This window comes from Buteo buteo, chromosome 3, assembly GCF_964188355.1.
Source record: "Buteo buteo chromosome 3, bButBut1.hap1.1, whole genome shotgun sequence".
NCBI classification, from domain to species: domain Eukaryota; kingdom Metazoa; phylum Chordata; class Aves; order Accipitriformes; family Accipitridae; genus Buteo; species Buteo buteo.
Genome location: NC_134173.1, coordinates 29,245,993 through 29,267,679, shown reverse-complemented (window position 1 = coordinate 29,267,679; position 21,687 = coordinate 29,245,993). Strand labels below are relative to the sequence as shown.

Genomic DNA, 21,687 nt, shown 5'->3' with positions numbered 1-21,687 from the left:
CGTGCGGCCGACAGGGAGCGACGGGAGGCGGAGGGGGAGCTGCCGGCAGCGGCAGGCAGGCAGGCACGCACCGGGCGAGCGCATACACACAGGCACGGCAGGCAGAGGCTGCTGGGGTATTGTTATCATTGTGCTTCAGCGGAGGGTTTTGCCTGCAGGGGGAGGGGTGGAGGGAGGAGAAGAAAGAGGGAGAGAGAAAGTGCGGGGCGAGCATGCAGCAGGGCTGGGGCCGGAGCCGGAGCAGCGGCGGTGCTGGCGTGGCCGGGCTGAGGCGCTGAGAGGAGCCGCCTGCCCGAGCTCGCTGGGGGGCACCGGCGGGAGGAGCGAGGCGGGCACGATCCAGGCGTGGGGAAGGCAGCCAGCCGAGGGGAGCCGCCACCGCCGCACCGGCCTCGCAGCAGCAGCAGCGACTACTTCTTTCTTATCTCCCAGCCTTTTGTTCGCCCATCCTCCTCCTCCTCCTCTTCCCTGCCCACCCTCTGCACCGCGGAGGGGGCTCGGCAGAGAGAAAAGCAGCCTGACCCAGAGCTGAGTTTCACCCATCCTCCGCCCCTCTCTCTCTCTCTCTCCGTCTCTCTCTTCCCCCGCTGCATCGCTGCCCATGAGCTAGAGCGGCAGCCGGCAGCCAGCGCCGCGGCAGCCGGCTCCGGCAGGCGGGGGCAGACGCCGTCCGCAGCCCCCGGCAGCTGCCGCTGCCCGACCCTCCCCGCTGCTCCCCTCGCCCCGCTCCGCGGGCTCCAGCCGCGCTCCGGGACTGCTGGGGGCCGCCCTGCCGCCGCCCCTCCTCGCCTCCATGTGCCGGGTAGCGGGAGCGCCGCCGCGGATCCTGCCGCCGCTGGCGCTGATGCTGCTGGCGGCCCTGCAGCAGGTAAGCACCGCCGGCGGGGAGCGGGGCCGGGCTGCGTCTCTTTGTTCCCCTGCGGGCGGCGGTGCCCGGCGAAGGCGGGAGAGCCGGGGGGCGGAGGGGGGGGGCTCCGCCGCCGAGGTGGGGGTCTCGGGGAGGGGGTAGGGGAAGGCGGCTGCCGCCGCTGCCCCCGCGGCCGGGGTGCCCCGGGGTGGCTTGTAGCTGCTGGCGCGGAGTCACCTGCTCGGGGGCAGCCCCGCCGCCGGGCGCCGTGCTCCGGGGAAAGGGGAGCTTGTGCCCGGGGCCGGCTGAGAGGGAGATGGCGTGAGGGGTCCCCGGGGCGTGAGGGGTGCGGGCGCCGCCGCTGAGGGGACGCGGATTCCCCCCCCCGCTCCTGGGAGAGCAGGTGCCGGGGGGGGGGGGGGCTGTCCGGTATCCGCTCGGCCGGCAGCAGGACGGGACCTCGGCCCCGCGGTGAGCGTGGGGGACAAAGTGCCGGAGTGGAGGGACGGAGCGGACATCGCCTCCTCCGCCCCGCGTGGGGAAGGGGGTGCGGGGGTGCCGGAGAGGTGCCGGGCGGGGGCAGCCCCCGCGCCCCTCCTCGGGCGGCCGGGGGCCGCGGGGCAGCAGTCCCCGCGGGCCGCGCCTCGGCCACCCCCGGCTGCCGTGCCCGCTAATCCCTTCCCGGGAAGAATTTAATCAGCCTCCGCCTGGGCGCTGGGCTTCCCCACCCCCTGCCGTTAACGGGAATTTCCACTGGGACGGGCTCGGGCTCCGAAGTGTTTAATTTATTATTGGCAAAGTCCTCCCGTTGCCTCCCCCCGGCGGCCTCGCCGGGGCGGCCCGAGCGGGCTCCCCGCCTGCCCCGAACGGCGAGGTCCCGGGCAGAGAGAGCCCCGTGGTGCGGGGCGGCGCCGGGCACCGCCGGCCGGGGTGCCCCGGGGCGTCTCGCCGTGGAGAAAGTAGGGGTCTGCGCGCCGGCGCCCCTGCGCGGGGGGAGTTTGGGGTGAGGTGGGACTGACGGGACGCTGGGCGTTGTATGGGGACGACAAAATGGATCCCGGATGGGGCAGCGAGGGCAGCGCCTGCGGGGCGGCGGTTGGGCCGGGCTCCCGCCCGCTGGCGAGGCTGGGGCCGGCCTCCGGCGGCGCGGGGTGTCCGGAGCGGGCGCGCAGCCGGGGGGCACCCCGAGCGGAGGCCGCGGGTGGGTGGGGAGGGTGGCGGCGGGTTCCCCCCTCGCTTTGTGCTCGCTGAGCTCGTATCCGGCGCGGCGCCCGGGCTGGAGAGGGCGGTAAGTCTGAGGGACAGATGGCGCAGATCATCGCCTCTTAATGGTATTTACAGTCGGGGCATTTCTGGCGGGCCGGGGGAGCGGGTTGAGGCGAGGCCGGCGGCGGGGCCGGGGTGCCGGGGCGCCCTCCCGCCGCGCCCGCGGCGGCTGGCGCAGGGCAGGGGGAGGCGGCGGCGGCGGCAGCCACTGTCCATGGTGCAGCGCACCCGCTGCCCCCGCCCGCCCCGCCGCCACCGCCGCAGCGGGGGCAGGAGGAGCCCGCTCGTCCGTCCCGCCGTCTCCTCTTCCCGCTCTCTCCGACACCCCCGTCCCCTCGCTGGGTCCGCGGGCGGCTGCCTCCTTCCCCGCAGTTTCTAAACCGCTCTCGGGGGGTGGTGACTCGCACCAGGCGAGCGAGGTGCTGAAACGCTGCTCCACGGCAGCCGGGGATTTTCCCTTGAGTCTGAAGAGGACGCGGGGCGGGCTGGCTGGCGTGACACAGGAGTGTCCGGCTCGGCATCAGCGTCTTCCATGTGAAAGCAGCCACCCTGTTCAGAAACTTGTGATGTGCCCCTTACGGGCTGTCGTTGTGTTGGTTTTTTTTGAGTGTCGTGTTGTGGTTTGTTTTTTTTTGTGGGCTTGTTGGTTTTTGTACTGGTTAATTTTCGGTTGGGTTTAGGTTTTTTGCATTATTTTCCCTCCTCCTCTAAATGCTAATATCTCGGCAGATCTGTACATGCAGCTTTTCCTTTTTTTTTTTTTTTTTGGCAAGTCCTTGTGTGCTGTTTATTTGTGTGTGCTTTAAGTTCTATTTAGTCTTCCTATCTCAATAAATCTTTAAAGCACAAATACTGCAGTAAGCTTTTATTCTATCTTTTTTTCTACCCAGGACAGGTTTGAAATTAAAGCACAAGCTATGAATTAAGGACAGGAACTAGCCATATTGCTTTTATGTATCACTCAGTGTCACTGGCACGTTACGGTTGGGGAATCCAATTTCCCCCTTGTTTGGGTATCCATTAAATCAGGTTAGGGTTGATTTTTAATAGTGTGTAACAAAATTGGAACTTGGGTATGAAATCAGATTTATAGACCTGTGTCTGTACAATGCTTTCATTTCAAAAGCTTTTTTTTTTTCCCTCCGTCTTTCATGCATACTGCAAAGAACCCTCACAAGCTAGATGCAGTGCTAACTTTCCCCCCGCCCCCTGTCATCATACCTACTACTTTTGGTCTGTAGAAGGTTATCTGTATCAGGTTCTTTTCAGGTGTTGAACCTTTCTATGTAGTTTTTCCTCTCTGTGACACAAGAGCTATCTACCTTTATTTTCTGGAGTTCTTGATCACTTTGTTATTTGTCAGTGATGTAGAAAAGCTGTCATTACAGAATTCCTTGAAAGATCGTAACTGGAAGCAGGTTTTAAGGCAGATCTGTGGATGCTGTTTATATTCAGGAAATAGGACTTCAGATTTTTGGCGATATGTAACGTGTATGGGACGTAAGAGAATGAAGACTGCACTTTATGTTGCTGGTTAACAGATCAGTATGAGCCTGGAAGTATTATGTGAAAAAACCTGACAGAAGAGAGGATAAAAGGAGCGAGGCTTGCTTTTCTGGCCAAAATGACAGTTCCAGTTTGTGGAACTGGGATAACAAGGTTGAAGAAGCAATGGGAAAGCTAGCATGAGTTTACATGAATGAAATTAGTGTGAGTTGGAAATGAAAGGGAAAGGGGAGTAGAAATTAAGTACTCAAAAAGGGAGTAATTTTTTTTAACGTATAAGGTGATTGGATCACTCTGTGCATGTTGTCTGTTTCTAAATCAGGAACAAGTAAACAATAAAGCAGTTTTGGAGCCTTTCGTGCCTAGGTGACTGGTCTGAATTCGAATTACGATGACAGAGGACGCAAGTTATTACCTCTGCAGGCAGTTTTGGTCTTATTCCAGGTCTTGGCGAATGTATTCAGGTGATAAAGCTACTACCCTGAATGACACTCCTGTTAAGCTGCCTCTGCTGAGAATCCGGCAATGGCATTTGTTGCCAGCTGTACCCTTCTTGTAATTACCCCCAGCAGTAGTCGCTGGCAGAACTGGGGTGAGACATATTAATGCCGTTTTGTGCAGAAGTGGCAGTGAGATCTCCTATTGTGGGTTCATCTTCTGTCTCTCATAATACACCTGCGTCTTAGATTATTTTTTTTTTAAATCAGTCTATTTTAAGTAATAGAGTAAATATGTGATTCTGTAAAGCACAGAAATGACTTCCAGGGTGTCTCTCTAGCAAATCAAACTCCAACATCATTAACTCATTTCAAAGTGAACTGAATGCATTTTATAATGCTTTGCATAAGCCCCAGAACAGGGTAGTTATATGAGTGGCTCAGGCTTTTTGGATGTAGATCTTTCTGTTCTGGTTTTGCTTTGTGTTCAAAGAATCTATCTGAAAAGTTAAATGTGGCAGGATATTGCAGCAAAGAGCTCTCTAATCCTTGTCTGTCTGGTCTAGGTGATAGTGATACCACTGATACATCCTCAAAAATTCAGATAATTGCAGAACTGAGAAGAAAAAATAGAAGTATCTCTTTGGATATTAAACTGGATATATTATTTTAAAATTTATTTTGTGAAAAGACTTTTTTTAAACTGCTTTTTACATCTCTTACAGGACAGATAAGGTCGCTTAAGTCGACAGTAAATTTTTGGAATTGAAATCGTTGGCTATCAGAACAGGAGATAATTTTGTGTGTTAAACAAGTTCAGGTTATCTGAGCAGATGTTGTAGCAGGCTAGTAGTATGTATGCTGCTGATGTAACAGAAGTTATATATTCTGTTATATCATCCATTTATGTCTTTTTAATAAATGTATGTGTTTTCTACTGCCTTCTCTCTTCGTGGGTAGTACTGCTACCTCAGTATGCAACTTAATGTGCTAGAAAGATTAATTTATAGGGTTTTATGATATCTGTTTATAAAATATTGCCCAAAATGATCATATTTTTGAACTACATTTAGTTGAGAATGTGTAATTCAAAAACTTCCCATCTATTGTTTTTCTCTCTGCTCCCAGAAATTGGAGGAACTCCCAGAAACATCACTGGAAGAGCCCCATCATGTCTCATCTTAATTAGTTTCAGCAGTGCTTTTATGTCAATTTCATTTATTATTATTTTCTTTAATAACTGAACACTGTAAGACATGAGCCAATTGAGTTGTGACAGAAGTGCATGAGTATATTTAAAAATAGCTTGAGGAAGTTGTGAGTAAAGTTATTTTTACTCAGTACAGACGGTCTTGCGTAAGGGACTTCTTGTCATGTGGTAAGGAGCAGGAATTGTTGAATGGCTTTTCTTGCCTCAGTAAGAGGATCATTTACCAGATAAACTCTCTTTCTGTCTCTCACTGTTTTTGCAAATGCTTTTTTAGGTAAAAAAAAAAAAAAAGTTTAGAAAACTTGCAATAGTTTCAGTAGTTCACCAGCATTCCCATTAGGATGAAAATTTAATTTATTTCAAACAATGTACACATACAAAACACAAGCCTGTTCCCCAAAGGCTATGCAACCTCTAATGTTCCCTGGCGTTTTTATTTTAAATTGCTTTTTGTTATACAGCATGGGAGGAACCCATAGTGCCCTTACTGAATATGCTGTGTACTTCCAGTAACCCACTGGCACTAGTTGTGGATAGGATGCAGTGGGACATACCAGGGGTGGAGAGTAATGAAAGCAATAGCAACGGTAATTTTGATAGTGCTTCTCCTCACCTACCACTGAACCGAGACTCACTGGTTGGCCAAGTTAATACTGGCATACATAGAGGTGAGTCTTGAGAGGAAAAAAGGGGTGCTTTACTGCAGGATGACTTTAGGGAGGATTCGTATTTTGCCAAAGCGCGTTTGTAGTTTGTGATTGATCTGAGGGACCTTTTTCACCTGGGTGTTGGGCCGTGCTGCCGTTCACCTTGAGAGGTATATTACAAAATCTGTGTGATTCATCATTTGATTTGATCCTGCAGTTCTCACTGAAAGATTATGGGAGCTCCATCTGAATAAAGAGGGGAAATTAGGCTTTCTATTTTTAAATAGCTTATGAAAACAGACATGGGATCAGCAGCTTCCAAGATGGAAGGTATATCGCTGCCAAATCTTTTCAACGTTTCACTTAAACTATTTGGTTTTAGTCAGTATTCATGTATTTAATTAAATATCATGTTTCCAAAAGGCACGTTTATCCTCTCCTCTAGGCGCTCCTTGACATATTTAAAAAATATATTTTTACCAACAGACTCCTCTAGGGTCTCCTCCATTCCTTATAATTAGCATATAATTATCACCCAGCAGCTGAAGACATAGTTAAAATTTTGTGATCCCCCAAAAGAGTTCTTCCAGATAGGCCTTGCAAGGCCTCCCCCAAAGGTCGGGGAAATGCAGCATCCTCCTGTAAGCATTAGCAGCAGTTTTCCTGGCCAGAGATGTTCAATGTGAGCAATACAATGGCTATTATTAAATCAGAGAGAGGTCGTTTCCTCTCTTGGAGAAAGGAGCATGTATAGTCAGACATAGGGCTGATTTGGTTTTTTTAATATTAAAAAATGTGACTTAGACTTACAGAAATTCAACTTGGTTTTGTTACTGCAGTTGAAATTTTAAGACATCCTTCTCTGATAGGAGCTGTGGCTTGTCTGGAGAACCACATGTCTCGGAAGATGCAGCAGTCCATGTTCTGCTAGTTGGGGAAAGTCCAAACTGGGTTACGGCTTTGTGCTATGTGACGTGTACCAAATAAATGTCTCCGCATTTAATAAACCAAATGAATGTTGTCTCTCAGTTGTGGTTAACAGAATAGGCTATGAACACGGTGTGTGAGACTGTAATTTGTAAAGCTATGGTAACCTGTGGTAACCAGTGGTGGTTTAAGGCAACTCATTTTAAACCAGATGGCAGCATAAAAGTTGCAGATCCTGTTATTTTGGGACAGTGTTTGAGACCCTTAAGTGTTGGTTTAAGAAGCTGGATTTTCTGATCTAAAATATCCTGGTTCATGAAGTAGAGCACTAATTAGAAGTGAAGATGGCATAACGAAAGCCCTTTCTGCTGTAACTGAATGACCTCTGGGAGGACGTAGCCTGGCACCCAGTTTGGAAGCTTTTGGCTTCCAGAACAATTTGAAAGAAAGGCACTTTTCTTTTTCTCCAGTTGCAATCTATGGTTGAAAACAAATTGTACTTGACTACATTTGCTGGAGTACTGAGTACTGTGAGGGTATAAACTGTTGCAGTTCTTCTTTGCAGCAAATCGGAGATTAAGAAGGAGTTGCTGAACGTTTTCAAGTTTAGCATCTAAAGCGTTTCAGAGATGTGTCTATAATCCTGCAGAGTATCTTTCATGTGACTTATGGTAGTAAGTAGAAGCTTATCATAAAATAAGACCCACTTCGTACAGCATATCCCACTGTGTCAGGTGATGTATGTACACAAAACTAAAAATGGATAGAACGATCCCTAGAGTTACCTACGTTGTGAATGAGTATTGGGTACCATCTTGGCCTTTAAATTAATGCAGAAACACCCAGTCTTTAAACACATTCACAAATGTTTCTGTGATCTGTCCTTAAGTTGAATATTACTGTCATAATTTCAAAGTAATGTTGGTTATTAAGGAGGGAGAGCTCAAATACCCTGTTCCTGCTCTGTCATACATATAATTATGTCAGACATTGTTTTGAGCTTCATGCAGTAATGCCCTGTGAATTGGCTGGACTTGGCAACTAGCAGCTGTACTATGTCCAATTATAACTGTATAGTATGGTATTTTCTCTGATGCATACCCCTCCGTTTCTCATTTTACTATCTAGGCTTGTTTTCCTATGGGAGTAAGCTACACTGAGTATAAAAGAAAGCAGTCTTTCAAAAACAACTTCCTTTGCGCTTTGGTACAATCAATATTAAGAAATCTAATGTTGTAGTACATGCAGATGCAAACAGTGGAGAAGCAGAGACTTTGATATTTCAGATTAATAGCTACTAGTGAACTCCAGTGGCGTATGGCATATGCAGAGAGAAAAAGATCAGCCCTGTCTGAAAGCTGTGTTTAAGAGCCCAATTCTGCAAATTCAGGATGCGTGTTGTGATACAAAATTGCTTCTACAGTTGTGTGGTGAGCTTGCATTTTTAAATAGATATTTCTTTACAGAATTGCATTCTAAATGTGGCTACTTTCTAGAAAGTGTGGAAATTGGAAAGAGGTATTAGTCCAGAACTGTCAACACTAGTGAAACAATCCTGTCTGGCTTTCTTCTTGTTTTAATTTACAATCTTTTTACAAGTGTGAGGCCTGTATCGTTGGAAGACTCCTACTGGTGGTGTTTAGAAAGACATAAACACGAATCCTTTAGAATGATGAAGTTGAGATTGTCAACAGGTTGTTGTTTGGTTGGTGGTTATTTTTTGAAATTGAGCTGGAATACAGCCTTGAAATTAAACCACAGGTTTCTAGGTGCTCAGATACCTAGATACGACACTAAAGTAGCCGAAGAGCAGGAACTGCAGGCTTAACTGCCAAAAGTATATTGAAATGGCCAATTCTTTTAATTGATTGAATAATAACTTTGACAGAAGACTTCTGATTTACATCGTGTTCCTTCATAATTGCAGTTTGCCTATTGCATTTAATCTGAGATCTAAAATACTGAGTTTATATGCATGATCTGACACCATGTTTGACTAGGTGTTAGCTCTTTAGCATCTGCAGATAGTAATGTTTGTTACTCATTGTGCAGTTAAAAATTACTAAATAAGCCATAAAGGATGAGGAAAGCAGAATAGTTTTTCAGTAGTAACCCTCTTTTGCTTTAGCAAGGTCTTTTAGTACTTGAGAGGAGAATTTTCCAAGTGCTGAGCTTGTTCAAAGCTTTGTAACTCCATTAAGTAGGTTTTATATGGGTACAAGCTAAGGTAATTGCTTTCCATCTTAAAAGATAGTTTTTTAAGTAGTGTCCTTCTGGAGATGAATGTACAAGTAATATTATCTTATGTTTGAAATAGTCTTGGGAATTGTACTAATCACACAAAATCCTGTAAATTACAATAATGTGCCCCATAATCTTCACTAGCTTTCCCCTTTTGCCCCAGATAAGGGGATAAAAATATTTTAGCATCCTCTTTTGTTTAAAGTTAAAATGCTTTAGGTCTTGTAGTACTCTTAGGCTGAACTTGATATGACCCAGTGTTTCTGAAGCTACAACTTCTACTTAATCCAAAACGTTTAACGTAGGGCGATTAAGAATTGCTGAAAATTTGAATTCTTCCTTCCCTTGTGTTTTTATGCTCAAACAATCTTTACAAAGAGCTGTTTTTTGAGAGCAGAGTACAGTCTTTTGTTTCTGGATAAAATTGATGGCTGCAAATGAAAGAATAAAGAAGGCTCTCTATTCATGTCCCCCAGCCTTTGTTTCAGTGGGCATTGTTTCAGTTTATAAGAGCTGTTTAGTACATATAGATTGCTGGAAAGGCTGAAAGATTCCCAGGCGCATCAGTGCAGACTTGTTAAAAATCCTGCTATCTCCTTAGCTGCCCACCCAGGACCTTTTTGTTTCAAGGATACCATGAAAGGCTTCCCCCCCCCCCCCCATCACATTTGCTTTGAGGTCACCTTTTGTACGGTCGTTTAAACGAGTCTCACTATTTTCTTTCAAATTATGGAAGCCTTATAAAACCTGTGATTTGAGTTCTAAAGCTGAGGGAACTGGCAGTTGGAATTGTAATTATTTTTGATTTACCATCTTTTTATCTTAAAAACTCAATGTGTAAATGGACTTGGGGCTTAGCTACAGATGTAAGTTCCAGCTTTGCAGGTAACATAGTCCTGTGGTAGCTTAAACTGTTGCTTTATGTTTGCTTTCTCTTTAGGGTCCCCATATAAACATTTTAATGTACATAAGTAATTGTACACAAGTGAGATACCTGTGTAGTACTTAAGTCACAATTAAATCCACACCACAGTTTAAGTTAACCTGACACTTGATAATTACAAGTTCTCTTACTGGGCACTTACCTGGATAGTGCATTAACTTGGGAGTTAGATCGTAAATTTTAATTTAAAATTTTTATTTTTTTGCTAGTGTCAGTGTTGGGCTGCTTAGTTAGGATTGTGTTGGTGTAAGCGCAACACAATGTGTTATGAATACCTCCTTGTATTAGTGATAAAGTTATTCTGACAGGGGTTGGCACGTTGAGCTTGGCCATGAGTGTCAGTGGAGAGGTTACACTTCTGCTCGATCCCTCTTCCCTGAGGAAACCCTTGTGGTTTGAGATGCTTCTGTCCCGCCTCTGCTCTAATGCTCTCTTTCCCTGAGGTTACTATGGTAAATGGGTGTAACACTATCATCTCTTCCTTCTCCATCCCTTTTTTTCTGTTTTCTGTAGGGCTTTCTTTGCCAAGTGTATGCAGACGTGCTTCCATGGCCTTGAGTAGGTCTACTTGATGGAAGCCCATCTGGGAAAGTAAAAAGGAAAATCTAATTTAAGTCTTGATCAGATTTAGGCATGATATAGCAGCACAGTTGCTCGTGCTGTCAAAGACCATATACTACATCTGGGCATGCACATGGATAGGCCTTTGCTTGGCACGTAGGCGTGTTTGAGATTGTGCGAGGGCTCTCGGGTGTATCAGCCCAGGCTGGCATGGGAGCTGGCCTCTCTGCCTTCTGCAGCGCAAAGCGGTTTTGCCATGTATGGTCATTTAGCCACATGTAAGGTGGGCTGTTGTCTTGTGCAGCGTTGAAATGAGACAAAAACAATCCACTGAAAAGACATTTTAGTCCTTTGCCACAGAAAATTGGATATCTTTTTTTTTTTTTTTTTTTTTAACTATGCAACAAACTGTCCTGGAAACGAGCTTGGCTATCAGAACTATCTCCTGAATGTGGAACACTACAGAACAAACAAGTTTCTAAATGCTGTATTTTATTTCTTAATAAAAAGGCATTTATGAAACTCTTTAAGAATGTGATTTGAGGGGAAACTTTCTTAACATGTGAGAACAAACAGTTTCAGTGGCTCGGCTCTTCCCTTGTTGTGCAAATTTAATAATGAACTGCTTTCCTTTTAACTTAATGTCCCTTTGAAATAGAAGGAGATTGCATGGGAAACATTTGGCTTTATATGGTATCTGTTTGAATGCTAACGCAAATATAAATTCTGCTAAGTTACTGCAAATGTAGTATTTTATCTTGGTTTACTTGTTCTGGTGCAGCCTCACATAGAAGTACTCTAAATAAAGCATTTTAAGTCAGTGTTTGAAGTCATTTGTCTCAAGTAATCTGGCTATGAAAAAGTTGCCAATGGGTTTTGTGCAACATTTATTTCCAGAGGAAGGAATGTTTTTGTTCCCCCTATGATTCCCCTTCAGTCTTGGTGTCTGGTTTAGTGGAAATGTTCAGTTGTCAGAAGAATCAAGATTGTGTATTATTTAGACCTTACCAGACAAGTGGGATTTGTTCCTTCCATTCCAGTTATCAGAAAGATTAACCCTTTGCCCTCGCAGTCCTAATTGCAGTCGTTCAGAAACAAAGATGCTGCTTGTACAAGACAGCAGCAAAACAGAGTATGTGCCAACTGGAATGTTTCTCCGGTGAATGAGGGTTGCAAGTATTACATAAATTTTGTCTTGCATTTCAGGCACCGATAAAAGCAACCTGTGAAGATATGTCATGCAAGACTGGATTTCCTGAAGATGTTCACAGTGCAGTGGTGTCAAGGAGTGTACATGGAGGACAGCCTCTTCTCAACGGTATGGTTAGAAAAGATGTTTTGATTTTTTTTATTTCCTCTAGTTGTAACCATAAATCACTCTGGAGCGTTTTCATCCTTAAATAGGGCACAAACTCCTGCAGGAAAGAACATCAGCTGCTCTGTGATTATTTTTTGATTACTGTCATAGGACTTGGAAAATCTGTTGGCATTAGTGGTAGCACATGCATCTCTCTTGACTATAATTTGAAAATACTGAGCCTTGCGAATCTTCCCGTGATTGTCCACTAATTCTCTTTCTCAGCACAGTGTTCACACTGATGTTTCTCATTACCACTGGCAACACGTATGCCATCAGTCTGTACTTAGAGCCCATGTATGAATGATGAGGAATTAAAGAAAATTTCCCTTCTGCTTTACCTCTCCCATAGAAGTACTGCACTTATACCCAGTCCTAGTGCTCGCATTAATGCAGAGATAGTTCCCTCACTGCTTTTTCCTGGCAACCTGAGGGGAGAGACCTATGGAAAGCAAGACATGGGACAGGCAGCAACGCGGGAGAGTGGTTCCCCATGAGCCCTCGGTCAGTGACCGCAGCACTGCAGGCACTGCAGGCTCTGCGAGGAGCCGTGCCAGGAGAGGCAGGACAGTCGGCGCAGGTGCTGCGGGTGCTGCGCTCTCACCCTGGCACCTACCTACACCTGAATGGCACGGTGCCCAGGCTGAGGATGACCCGCTCTCGAGCTCGCAGCAAGTGCAAACCCTTGCCTCTGCTGGGGATGCGCTGCAGTCAGTACATCTGCTTGCGGGTCGTCCTGGTTGGGAATTCGGGTCATTGCTCTTTTTGTGTCTCTACTTGTCAGGGATAGAGTAGTTAGCTGTAGGACACAGAGGCACATGCTCTGAATCTTTCATACGTTCCCCAACCAGTGAAGCTTCAGTATACAAGTTTGTGGAAGCAGAACATTTTAAAAAATGTGCATTAATTTGGCTGTTTTCTGAACTACTAACTTTTTTTTTTCCCCCATCTAATTTGGAAATTGTGGAACTGACTAAGAACATCAGTTTTAGACGGTTTCAAATACATCTTAAATAAGGACTAATTTAATTTAATTTGTTGTTTCTTTCACATATAAATATAGTTACACAGATCAAGACATTTAAATGAAAAAATTCTAATGAGTCTGCAGAACAAATGAAGTGAAAGCTGTAGTCTTGATTTTACATGCTGTATGTAGCAGTCTCTCCTTAATTATATTTTACAGACCTGTTTTGTGCTTTTTTAGAAGTATAATGGAAACTTGAACGCAGGATGAATTGATTAGCTTTAGTGTATTTAAACTTGAGTTATTAAAGCTTTTTCTGTTCAGTTTCAAGGCAGTATATTCTACCACCGCAGCCTTTTTTTTTTTTTTTATTAAAGGACAGCTTAGAAATTCATGTATTAAAGCAAATGTTCTGCCAATTGAGAAAATAATAGAGGAAAGAGAATTTTCCTTGCTTTCCCACCAAGTGGGTGTTAACAGATGACTCTACTATAGACTCCTCCAATAAACATCAGCACTGAGAACTCCTTTGGTAGGTGATACACAAACCCAGAGAGGGGCAGAAACAGGGACAGAGCACAGCGGGCAAGTGCTTTCTAAAGGTGCCGCCTTGAAACCACCAAATATTTGTTACTGGTTAATGATCATGCTGTCAGTTCATCTTAAAATGGAGATCACAGAAGTTTTGAGATCTGCCCTGTCCAGTGAAAGTTCTCTTTGCTCTTCATGCAATCAAGACCCTTTCTGCAATTTTTCCCCCTTTTTTCCCCACCAGCTAGGAACCACAGTGGACTGCCCACTAATTCTCTGTTGGCATTGCTCATGCAAATCTGATGATAATGACTGACCAGCCTTAATTGAGTCTGAACTAGTGATGTAGGATGGCAGACTGACTTCCTTTCTCATTACTCATTGAGTTCACACAGTCCCTTCCCTTGCTTCTCAGAAGTGAGTGAAGCATGACTGTTGGTTTGTCCTTGAATGGTATTAAAATGCATAGCGTTTTATGAAAGTAGGAATTGGAAAAACTGTATGAGGCATACAGTATGTATCACATCATATCAGCTGGTTGAAAAATGACCTGGGGGAGTTTTTTTTCCTACTAGTGTTTCCTCAGCTGAATTACTGCAGTAGTTAATTCTTTTGAAAATTCTGACATGCTTAAAAGCATATAATTTGCTAGTTACACATAAACATACGGTCCGTCATTGCGTAGCTTTGACTTAAATTTAATTACACTGTCATTTTGAAATACTATTGTTGTCAAAAGCCTATTTTCTGGTTATTAAACCGGATTCAGATGACGCTGCAAGTTAAGTATAGTTGCGTGACATTTGCTTCTTAGGGGTAACCATGGGCCTGATTGTGATCTTGGTTGCCTTGCCTGTCTTAACTGCATGCTTATACTAGTATGAATTCAGAAGTGAGGCATATAACTATAGGTTTTCTGTATGGTTTAGAAGTGAAAGCTTTCATTTTCTTTGGTTTTGTGCATTGATACCACAAGCACAGAGGCTGTATGGTCCTCTGAGCTAGCTGCAGAATGATTTGAACCTGACTTGATGCTTTCTTGACAAGTTACTTCTTAAAATAATGGCCAAGAAAATGACCATATGTTTATTATCTGTCTTGTTCATTTGCTTTTGTCTTGCACAGCTGGGGACAAGCCTCTTTTAAGGTCTTCAGTTTCCATCTTACTCACCAAAACTTTAATAAAACTAGAGTTATCATATGACTTGTTGATCTGTGCCTTTCGGTTGTTACAGTAACATAGGGTATCTGGGTTTTAAAGTATTATTATAAGAAATCTTTACCTTGGAGTATGAGGCAGGGTTCCACCATGCACTACACGGTACTGTATATTTTCTGACGAGTTTTCTTTTTATTTCTGTATTCAGGTGGTACTTGGTTTTGAGGGACGGTGGGACTTACTCCTATTGCATATAAAAAAAAAAGTCTTTATAATTGATAATGTCTTTGTTAATTCATACAGCTGGGATAGTATGTCAGCATCTACTAATTTCTCCTTCTGTGCACGCGGGCGCAAGAGGCCACTGCGTGTTCAGTTGGTATCCATGTGTTTAGTTGTCACAAATGTGAAAAACTGGTGAAGCAATATATTCACAATAACATAAATTGGAAAAAGGAAAAAAACCCCACATTTATTAATGTGGGTAGAGGGAAAGAAAGAGAAAGCTGCCCTTGGTTTCAGGATGAGGAAGCAGAGAATCCCTTGTCGGGAAAAGATGCAGTTAGTCACCTCCACAGCTCAGTCACCATCTACTAAGGGAGTAGTTTCCAACTTCTTTTGCTGTGACTTCCCAACTAACTGCATCTTTAATAAATGTGGAGGTAATAAATGTGGAGATTAATAATCTGTGGAGGTAGCCTGGAGTATAGGCTATGTCCTGTTGTCTCCTTCTGGCATAGTGTTCCCATGGTACACTTCACCGGTCATAGCCTTGGAGACTTTTCAAAGCTGATGTCTTATACTTTGTCTTGCACAAAGTCTGCCAAGTCTGACTTCAAGATGCAATGTGCTCAGGTCACTAGACACATGTAAGCTAAGTACTGTAGGTCTAGTTTTGAATTTATTTATAATGTTTTACGTCTTGTTCCACTTGGTACCAGTCACCTCAGTGAAATTATGGTAATTTTTACCAAGGAACTAGGTGAGCTCAGAACTACTACCTTCATTTTTCTAAAGAGAGGAAAAAGAAAGTAGCAATTTCTGAAACAAAAGAAACCTCCTGCACCTCTAAAAGTTGTCTTACTGATAAAACCGTGGAGTTACTTGGGCCTCCAGTTCTTTTAGAATTTGATATACTTTGGAGTATTTTAGGACTCAAATGTTCCAACATTAAAAAAAGAAAACAAATCATATGCAAATAACTCACCAACCATCACCTAGTAGAAGTAGATATTTAACCCAGATTTGCAGACACAGTACTTACGACTTGTTTCTGTAAATAAAATGTGATTACTCTTTGGAGGACCATATATAAGATGTAGTATTAGGAGAAGAGGTTAAGTTAAAGAGGGAGTTCTGTTCAATGTATTAAATACCCTTGCTTGTGCTGGTTTTATCGCAGTTTTGTAGTTCATCCAAGAAAAAGTGTTTGTGGTAGTTTAATATGTATGTGTAGCCTGTTTATCTAATCTTTGTTCTATATCCTGCAAATTTTAAGATATAAATAATGCGGTTCTGCTAAAATCATTCACCTAGGAAGGTTACTTGAATGGTTATTTGCAGAATCTTAGAGATTCATACTCTTGATAATTTATTTTAGCAGTTTCTTATCTTTCAGACTTTAACATTGTCCTGTTACTAAATGCATGATTTTAGTTTTCTGCTAAGCAAATGCATTGTCTAGAGAAGATTCTTAAATGTATCCTTCGATGCATTGCGTTGTGTAATTACAAAATATTTCTAAGCTCTTTGAGTTGTACAATGATAAAGAAAAAAAAATGTTTCAGTGTTGATCACTGAGATAAGCAGTGATTATGGGTGAGTAACAGCACAGTTTCATGAGCCATTTAAGCCGGAGGGAGCTGACAGTTTTGCCAAAAGAGGCACGCTTACGCCTTCTCCCCTCCTTGAGCCTGATACCAAGTGCTCTTGAAACCATAAAATGAATGGGGTTAGCCGATCTGTCTGGGGTAAACTCTCACTCATACTCGTTTAGGTTTTTGCTGTAAGATCTTGAAATGGTTAGAAGATAGTATTTGTTTTGATGCATTCAAACTGAGTGACAAAACTTGATTTCGGCATTCCCACTGACTTATATTGTAGTTTACCATTGAAAATACCAGTTGGTCTGAAACAACCCAGAAACGCATTGCTGGGAATGTGGTGCTCAGGCATTGCCTGGCATTTCAAAGTAACTAATGTTTCTTCATGATGTAGTGGAGGTTGCATGGGCACTGTCTGTCCCAGGTGAAGCCACTCAGCTTTATTTGCTGCTAGTGGTGTTATATCATTCTGTGTATAAAAATGCTCATCATTACCTAAGAATAAAATTCCTTTTAAAAAAGTCATCACGCTTAAAACTGAAGACAGCAGCACGTTTCTTAAGGCTTATGTCTTGTTCCTTTCTATAAACAACTCTTATAAAATTGTATTTTTACTTGGTAGCATGCACTGGTGGCTTTGATATCCTAGTGTATGTTAACAGTAGGGCCAGGGAAAGTGTTTTTAGCAGAATCATATTTTCCAAGAGGGAAATCAGTCTTTCCCCACAAAAAAATTTGGACTTTATTTTTTTTTCCATGAAAAAAAAAAAATGAAAATGGTAACCACTTTGTTTGAAGTCTCCTTGCCTTAAGCAAAAAGACAAGTTGACAAGTTCCTTCCAGGCAGACAGCCAAAGAATCTCAGATGGATGGGGTCTCTCTGTGCGCTGCTGGCAAGCTGGTGAAAAAATGTTTCAATTCTTCCCAAACGTGTTGTTTTCTGAAATGCTCTTCCTATACCCTCCCCCCCCCCCCCCAAACAACCCCCAAAACCCACAAAACACCAAAACACTGTCCTTCTAGTTATTCTAAGACTTAGTGGGAGTGAGAATATTTTTTTTCCCAGAAGCTTATGTTGGGAATATATTTATATATTTTTCCAGTCCTGCTTAACATTTAGTAGGTTTAGTTTTGCTCTCTTATGTGAAGCAGAATAAATTTCAGTGCCGTTACTTGGTGATGCTGCGCCTTGTTGATTTATTTTATGTTACAGTTGCATTCAGATACTCAGTCTCTTGCCTTTTAAATCCTTTTCTTCTTCTTTTCTCAAAACAGCTTTCCTGTTTGTCCCCTTTCTGTACCTCACAGCATCCTAAATTCTCCTGTGTCAGTATTGAGCTTGCTATCCTGGATTGGAAGAGCTTCTTCTGTTTGCTTTAACTACACTAGCACAGTGCCTGTTTTATGATGCCTGTTGTCTATTCACACACAAAGCTCTTAATGTATTCTCAGATACTTGTCCCCTGAAAATCAGTGCTTTCTTTTGTTGAAGCAAGAGATTGCTTTTCTTGAAATGGGGTTTCCTTACTCTCTTTTCCCCACTCCTTAGTTAAACATAGAATATATCCTAGAGTATACATAACGTATGTTCACCTTGCTGATCAGTGGCAAAATATCTGAGTGGTGTCTCCTTTTTTCTCACTTTAATTTCTGTCAAGTTGTACGTCTGATCTGTTTGTGGTATCCAATCTTACTCTTCAGTATTAGGTTACTGATTAATGTTGGTATTTTCTCATTGCAAGCTTGTATGTAGAACATTACATATATATAAACAGAGAATAAATGTAAATAATGAAATTCAGTGATGTTTTGGATGCGTGCAAAGGGCAAACGTTTCAGAAATGTAACTCCATTATCCCTTGGTGGACCCTAAAGCTGGCATGGAATTGCAGTATGTAGAACAATTTGTATATCCAGTATCAAAGAATTTATCATTTGAGTTCTAGATAGGAAGTCATTCTAAAAGAAACCTATCAACATGTACTAAACAAAATGTTTTCCTTTTACGGAATATTTGGGTTAGAGGTGGAAATATATTTTGTAGTTAAAAAAAATTCTAAATACACTATTCTGTCCACTTTTTCCAGAGAAGAAACTTATGCTTATTTCCTGCAAAAGGAACACTGCTTCTGTTTCCAGTGTAGACTCTTATAACTACTTCTTGAAAAAGAGAAAAATACACTTAGAGAGAAATGATAGAAATCCTGAACAGTTACAGTGTTCTGGGATGTGTAAATTGGTTAGTCCAGCTCTGACAGTCATTTCTGTTTATGGTGCATTTACTTGGAATGCACTGAATTAATTAGTACTTATTCCCTTTTCCTATATTCAGCTAGTTACTTAAGAGGATCTCAAATGTAGTGTCCTTTCTGTGTGCAGAAATATGAATTACGAGAGCTGAGTTGTCAGCTGCCCCAGTAAGCTCTGGGCATGGCTCAACAGGGGATGGCAAAGGAGATGTTTGTTTCTGCTGCTGAAGCTGGGTCTAGCTTTATACTGTTTCTAACACCATTTAGTGTAGCCTTAGCTCAGTTTTAAACTATGCCATCTGTCCTTGATTCCCAAGGGACCATTATTTCTCTTGGAATTGCTATAGTTCGAGCCTTCTCCAAGGCTGACCCTTGCTCTAGGGGAGGCTGGAAGGAATGGTGGTTGCAAAGCTGTGCAGAAAGCCTCCCCAGGAGACAAAGGTGCCCTTAGTTATGGGAGATTTATTTAGTGATAGAAGAAAAGTTGCTGTTGCTTGCAACAGCTGCATTAAAAAAAAAATTCTTTATGTGGATTGATCAGTATATGGAATACATGGAGCAAAAACTCAGGTGAGGCCATCTGTGTTAGCATAATGTGAGACACATGGTATGTATAATTACACATTCAAATTCTCGCTTAAGACTACAATACATCTTTTGTTGACTTGTCATCTTTCTAACAATGCAGAAGACAAATTCACTAGAGCATCCTATTGAACTGATATTATAGGAAAATGCCCTTTGTTACAGAACATATTACAGTACTAAATAGAGATAAATTCCAGTAGTACTTAAACACTTAACTGCATTAAATGAAATACTACTGTGTTGAAGACTTGGATCTCAATCAAATCCAAGTACAGTTTGAACTGCTCTGATTTTGGTGGAATGCAGTGAGGCAGATTCATTGTTTTTGGTTGAACTCGTGACACTCAACATGGGGGCATTTTTTAATCTGAAAATGATAACTTTTCGAAGGGTTCACTTCCAAACTTTCAGGGCATGTTCTAGGCATCAGAGTCAGCCCTGCTGAACTGAGAAGACAGGAGGGACAGAAGGAAGATGCAAGGGAACAGTGTCAGATTTTGGGTGGAAGGGAAATGACTAGAATTGCTATTATCTTCTAATTAGGCTGTAGAAGGAGTAAGTGGCCTTTGGTACCCTTTAGATCTTCCCAATGTGACACAACATAGATGGTGTTCCACTCCTCTCCGTATACCCCAGCTGGGTGATTTGTCCTCCAGAGGCCAAGGAGAGTAACGTTGGGGAATGAGTGGGGTAAAACTCTGGAGTGGAGAATGGGGCTGAGGCTTGGCAAAGGATGGAAGCAGAAGAATCTGGGTGATGAAAGGTGCTGGTATGGGTAGAGGAATAAATAGAGACCCTGCTGTAGTTCAAGGAGGAGAGGAAAGCACAGGTGTTCCACAAATCCAGAAAGAACAGAGAAACTTGGCATTGGTTGAAAGAAGAGGGCAGAAGCAATGTAGGGTAGGAAGGAAAGTATCTTGGAGTACTTTCAGATTTCCTCATGATATCCAGTTGGTGCTAGTCATGGGCGTCTGATATCTATGCTAAGGGAAATGCCAAGGACCCACCAAAGTGAATCAAGTGAGCAGACAGTGCTGAGAAGCTTTTCTAGGAGAAACTGCTAGGCCTTTTTGACATCAGAATGACAACACGATGCCCACATCTCCCTTTTTTTTGCAATTTATACTAATGCCAAGAAACTTAATTATCTGAGTATTTAGCCAAGATCAGAACATGCACAAGGAAGAGCCTTTTGAAGACAAACTGATCTTACAGCCAGGATATGAGGTTCACTAAAAAAGTACCTATAGCTGCACATCATGGCTTGTCCACTGTTACGGAGGAAGCATTGGGTTTGAGTGCTTGGAGTCAATCAATGTCTATAGAGTGGCCTTGAAACCCACTGCAGCTTCTTGCTACAGGTGAATTGGTACCAGTAATGTTTTTTTCATTGTTTCTCACCTTGATTATAAATGTGCAGTTTAAGTGCATGTGAAAATACCAGCCTTAAGTAAAGCTAGGAAGATATACCAAAAATGCAACTTTCTTTCCTTGAGTTATAAATACATCACAGTGATGTGGCTGCAGGATGAGTGAGTTAGATCAGCAAGCCGATCTGACACAAAACGGTACCTGCTTTTTGTGGTGGGCTAGTTGTCCCCTGAGTCAGCTTGCTTTGTTGATTTACTGGGACCTGCTGTGGAAAAGGGTATAAATTAATGAGAAAAGGGGTCTGTTAGGGGTGATGAGAGAAAAGGAGGTCATAGCTGAATGAGACTGCCCTGTGTTAGGTTCTCTGTTACACTTCTTTCTTGTTGTTTTATTTTTTCCCTTTTTCCTCTGCAGTGCAACTGAGAGCTTTCTTCCTGCCGTTTTAATTTATTCCAGGATTGGGCAGCTGAAGATCAGCTCCCTGCCTGTCCCTTGCTGCCTGCTGCATCCCAGCCCCATCCAAGCGTAGCAGTGAATTGCGCTGGCAGTTCTTAGCCGAGGTGCAGATGACAGTGAGCAATCCCATTAACCTGCCAGCCCAGCTGCAGATAATCCTGGAGAACCAGGGCACCCAGTGCTGCCCATGACTGCCGTCCCTTGTCCCACTGCAGCCCCTGCCTGCCGGTGGGCACTGATGCTCCAGGCAGAGGAGCAGCACAGCATGGCTCGGGTGCATCTCCTCCTTCTCTGAGCTGCCCGTAGAGCTTCAGAAACTGGCCCATTTTGAATTTTTCCTCTTCCCTTTTACTGTTTGCTGTGTTTTGCCAGACCTGTGAGCAGTGGCAGATATTATGATCTTGTCTGCTCACCTGCAGGAGCAAGCTCTTTCTTGTGCAGTGTGCTGCCTTTTAAGAAGTAGGTTTTCTTTGGTTTTGAAAGTTAATGGCACATGCCTCTCAGGTTGTAGAGAAGAGGAATTATTTAAGACCCTCTGTGAGTTCCAGTTTAACGTTCTCTTAAAGACGAAAGTTACGAATCCCTAAAAGCATAATTCGTA

General features: G+C 43.6%; 1 protein-coding gene across 3 annotated transcripts in view; it reads left to right on the top strand.

The window, feature by feature from the left end:
* Positions 1–30: 30 nt before the first annotated feature.
* CDH2 (cadherin 2) overlaps positions 31–21,687 on the top strand; it is a 117,453-nt gene continuing 95,796 nt past the window's right edge. Inside the window, exons 1-2 of one of the 3 annotated variants that reach the window (XM_075023192.1) lie at positions 31–868; positions 11,792–11,903. In XM_075023192.1, the coding sequence (XP_074879293.1) occupies positions 794–868; positions 11,792–11,903 (187 nt within the window). In that variant the 5' untranslated portion in view covers positions 31–793. Of the gene's footprint in view, positions 869–1,759; positions 1,851–11,791; positions 11,904–21,687 lie in introns of those variants that run through there. The other 2 variants (XM_075023193.1, XM_075023194.1) reach the window with 2 other exon arrangements.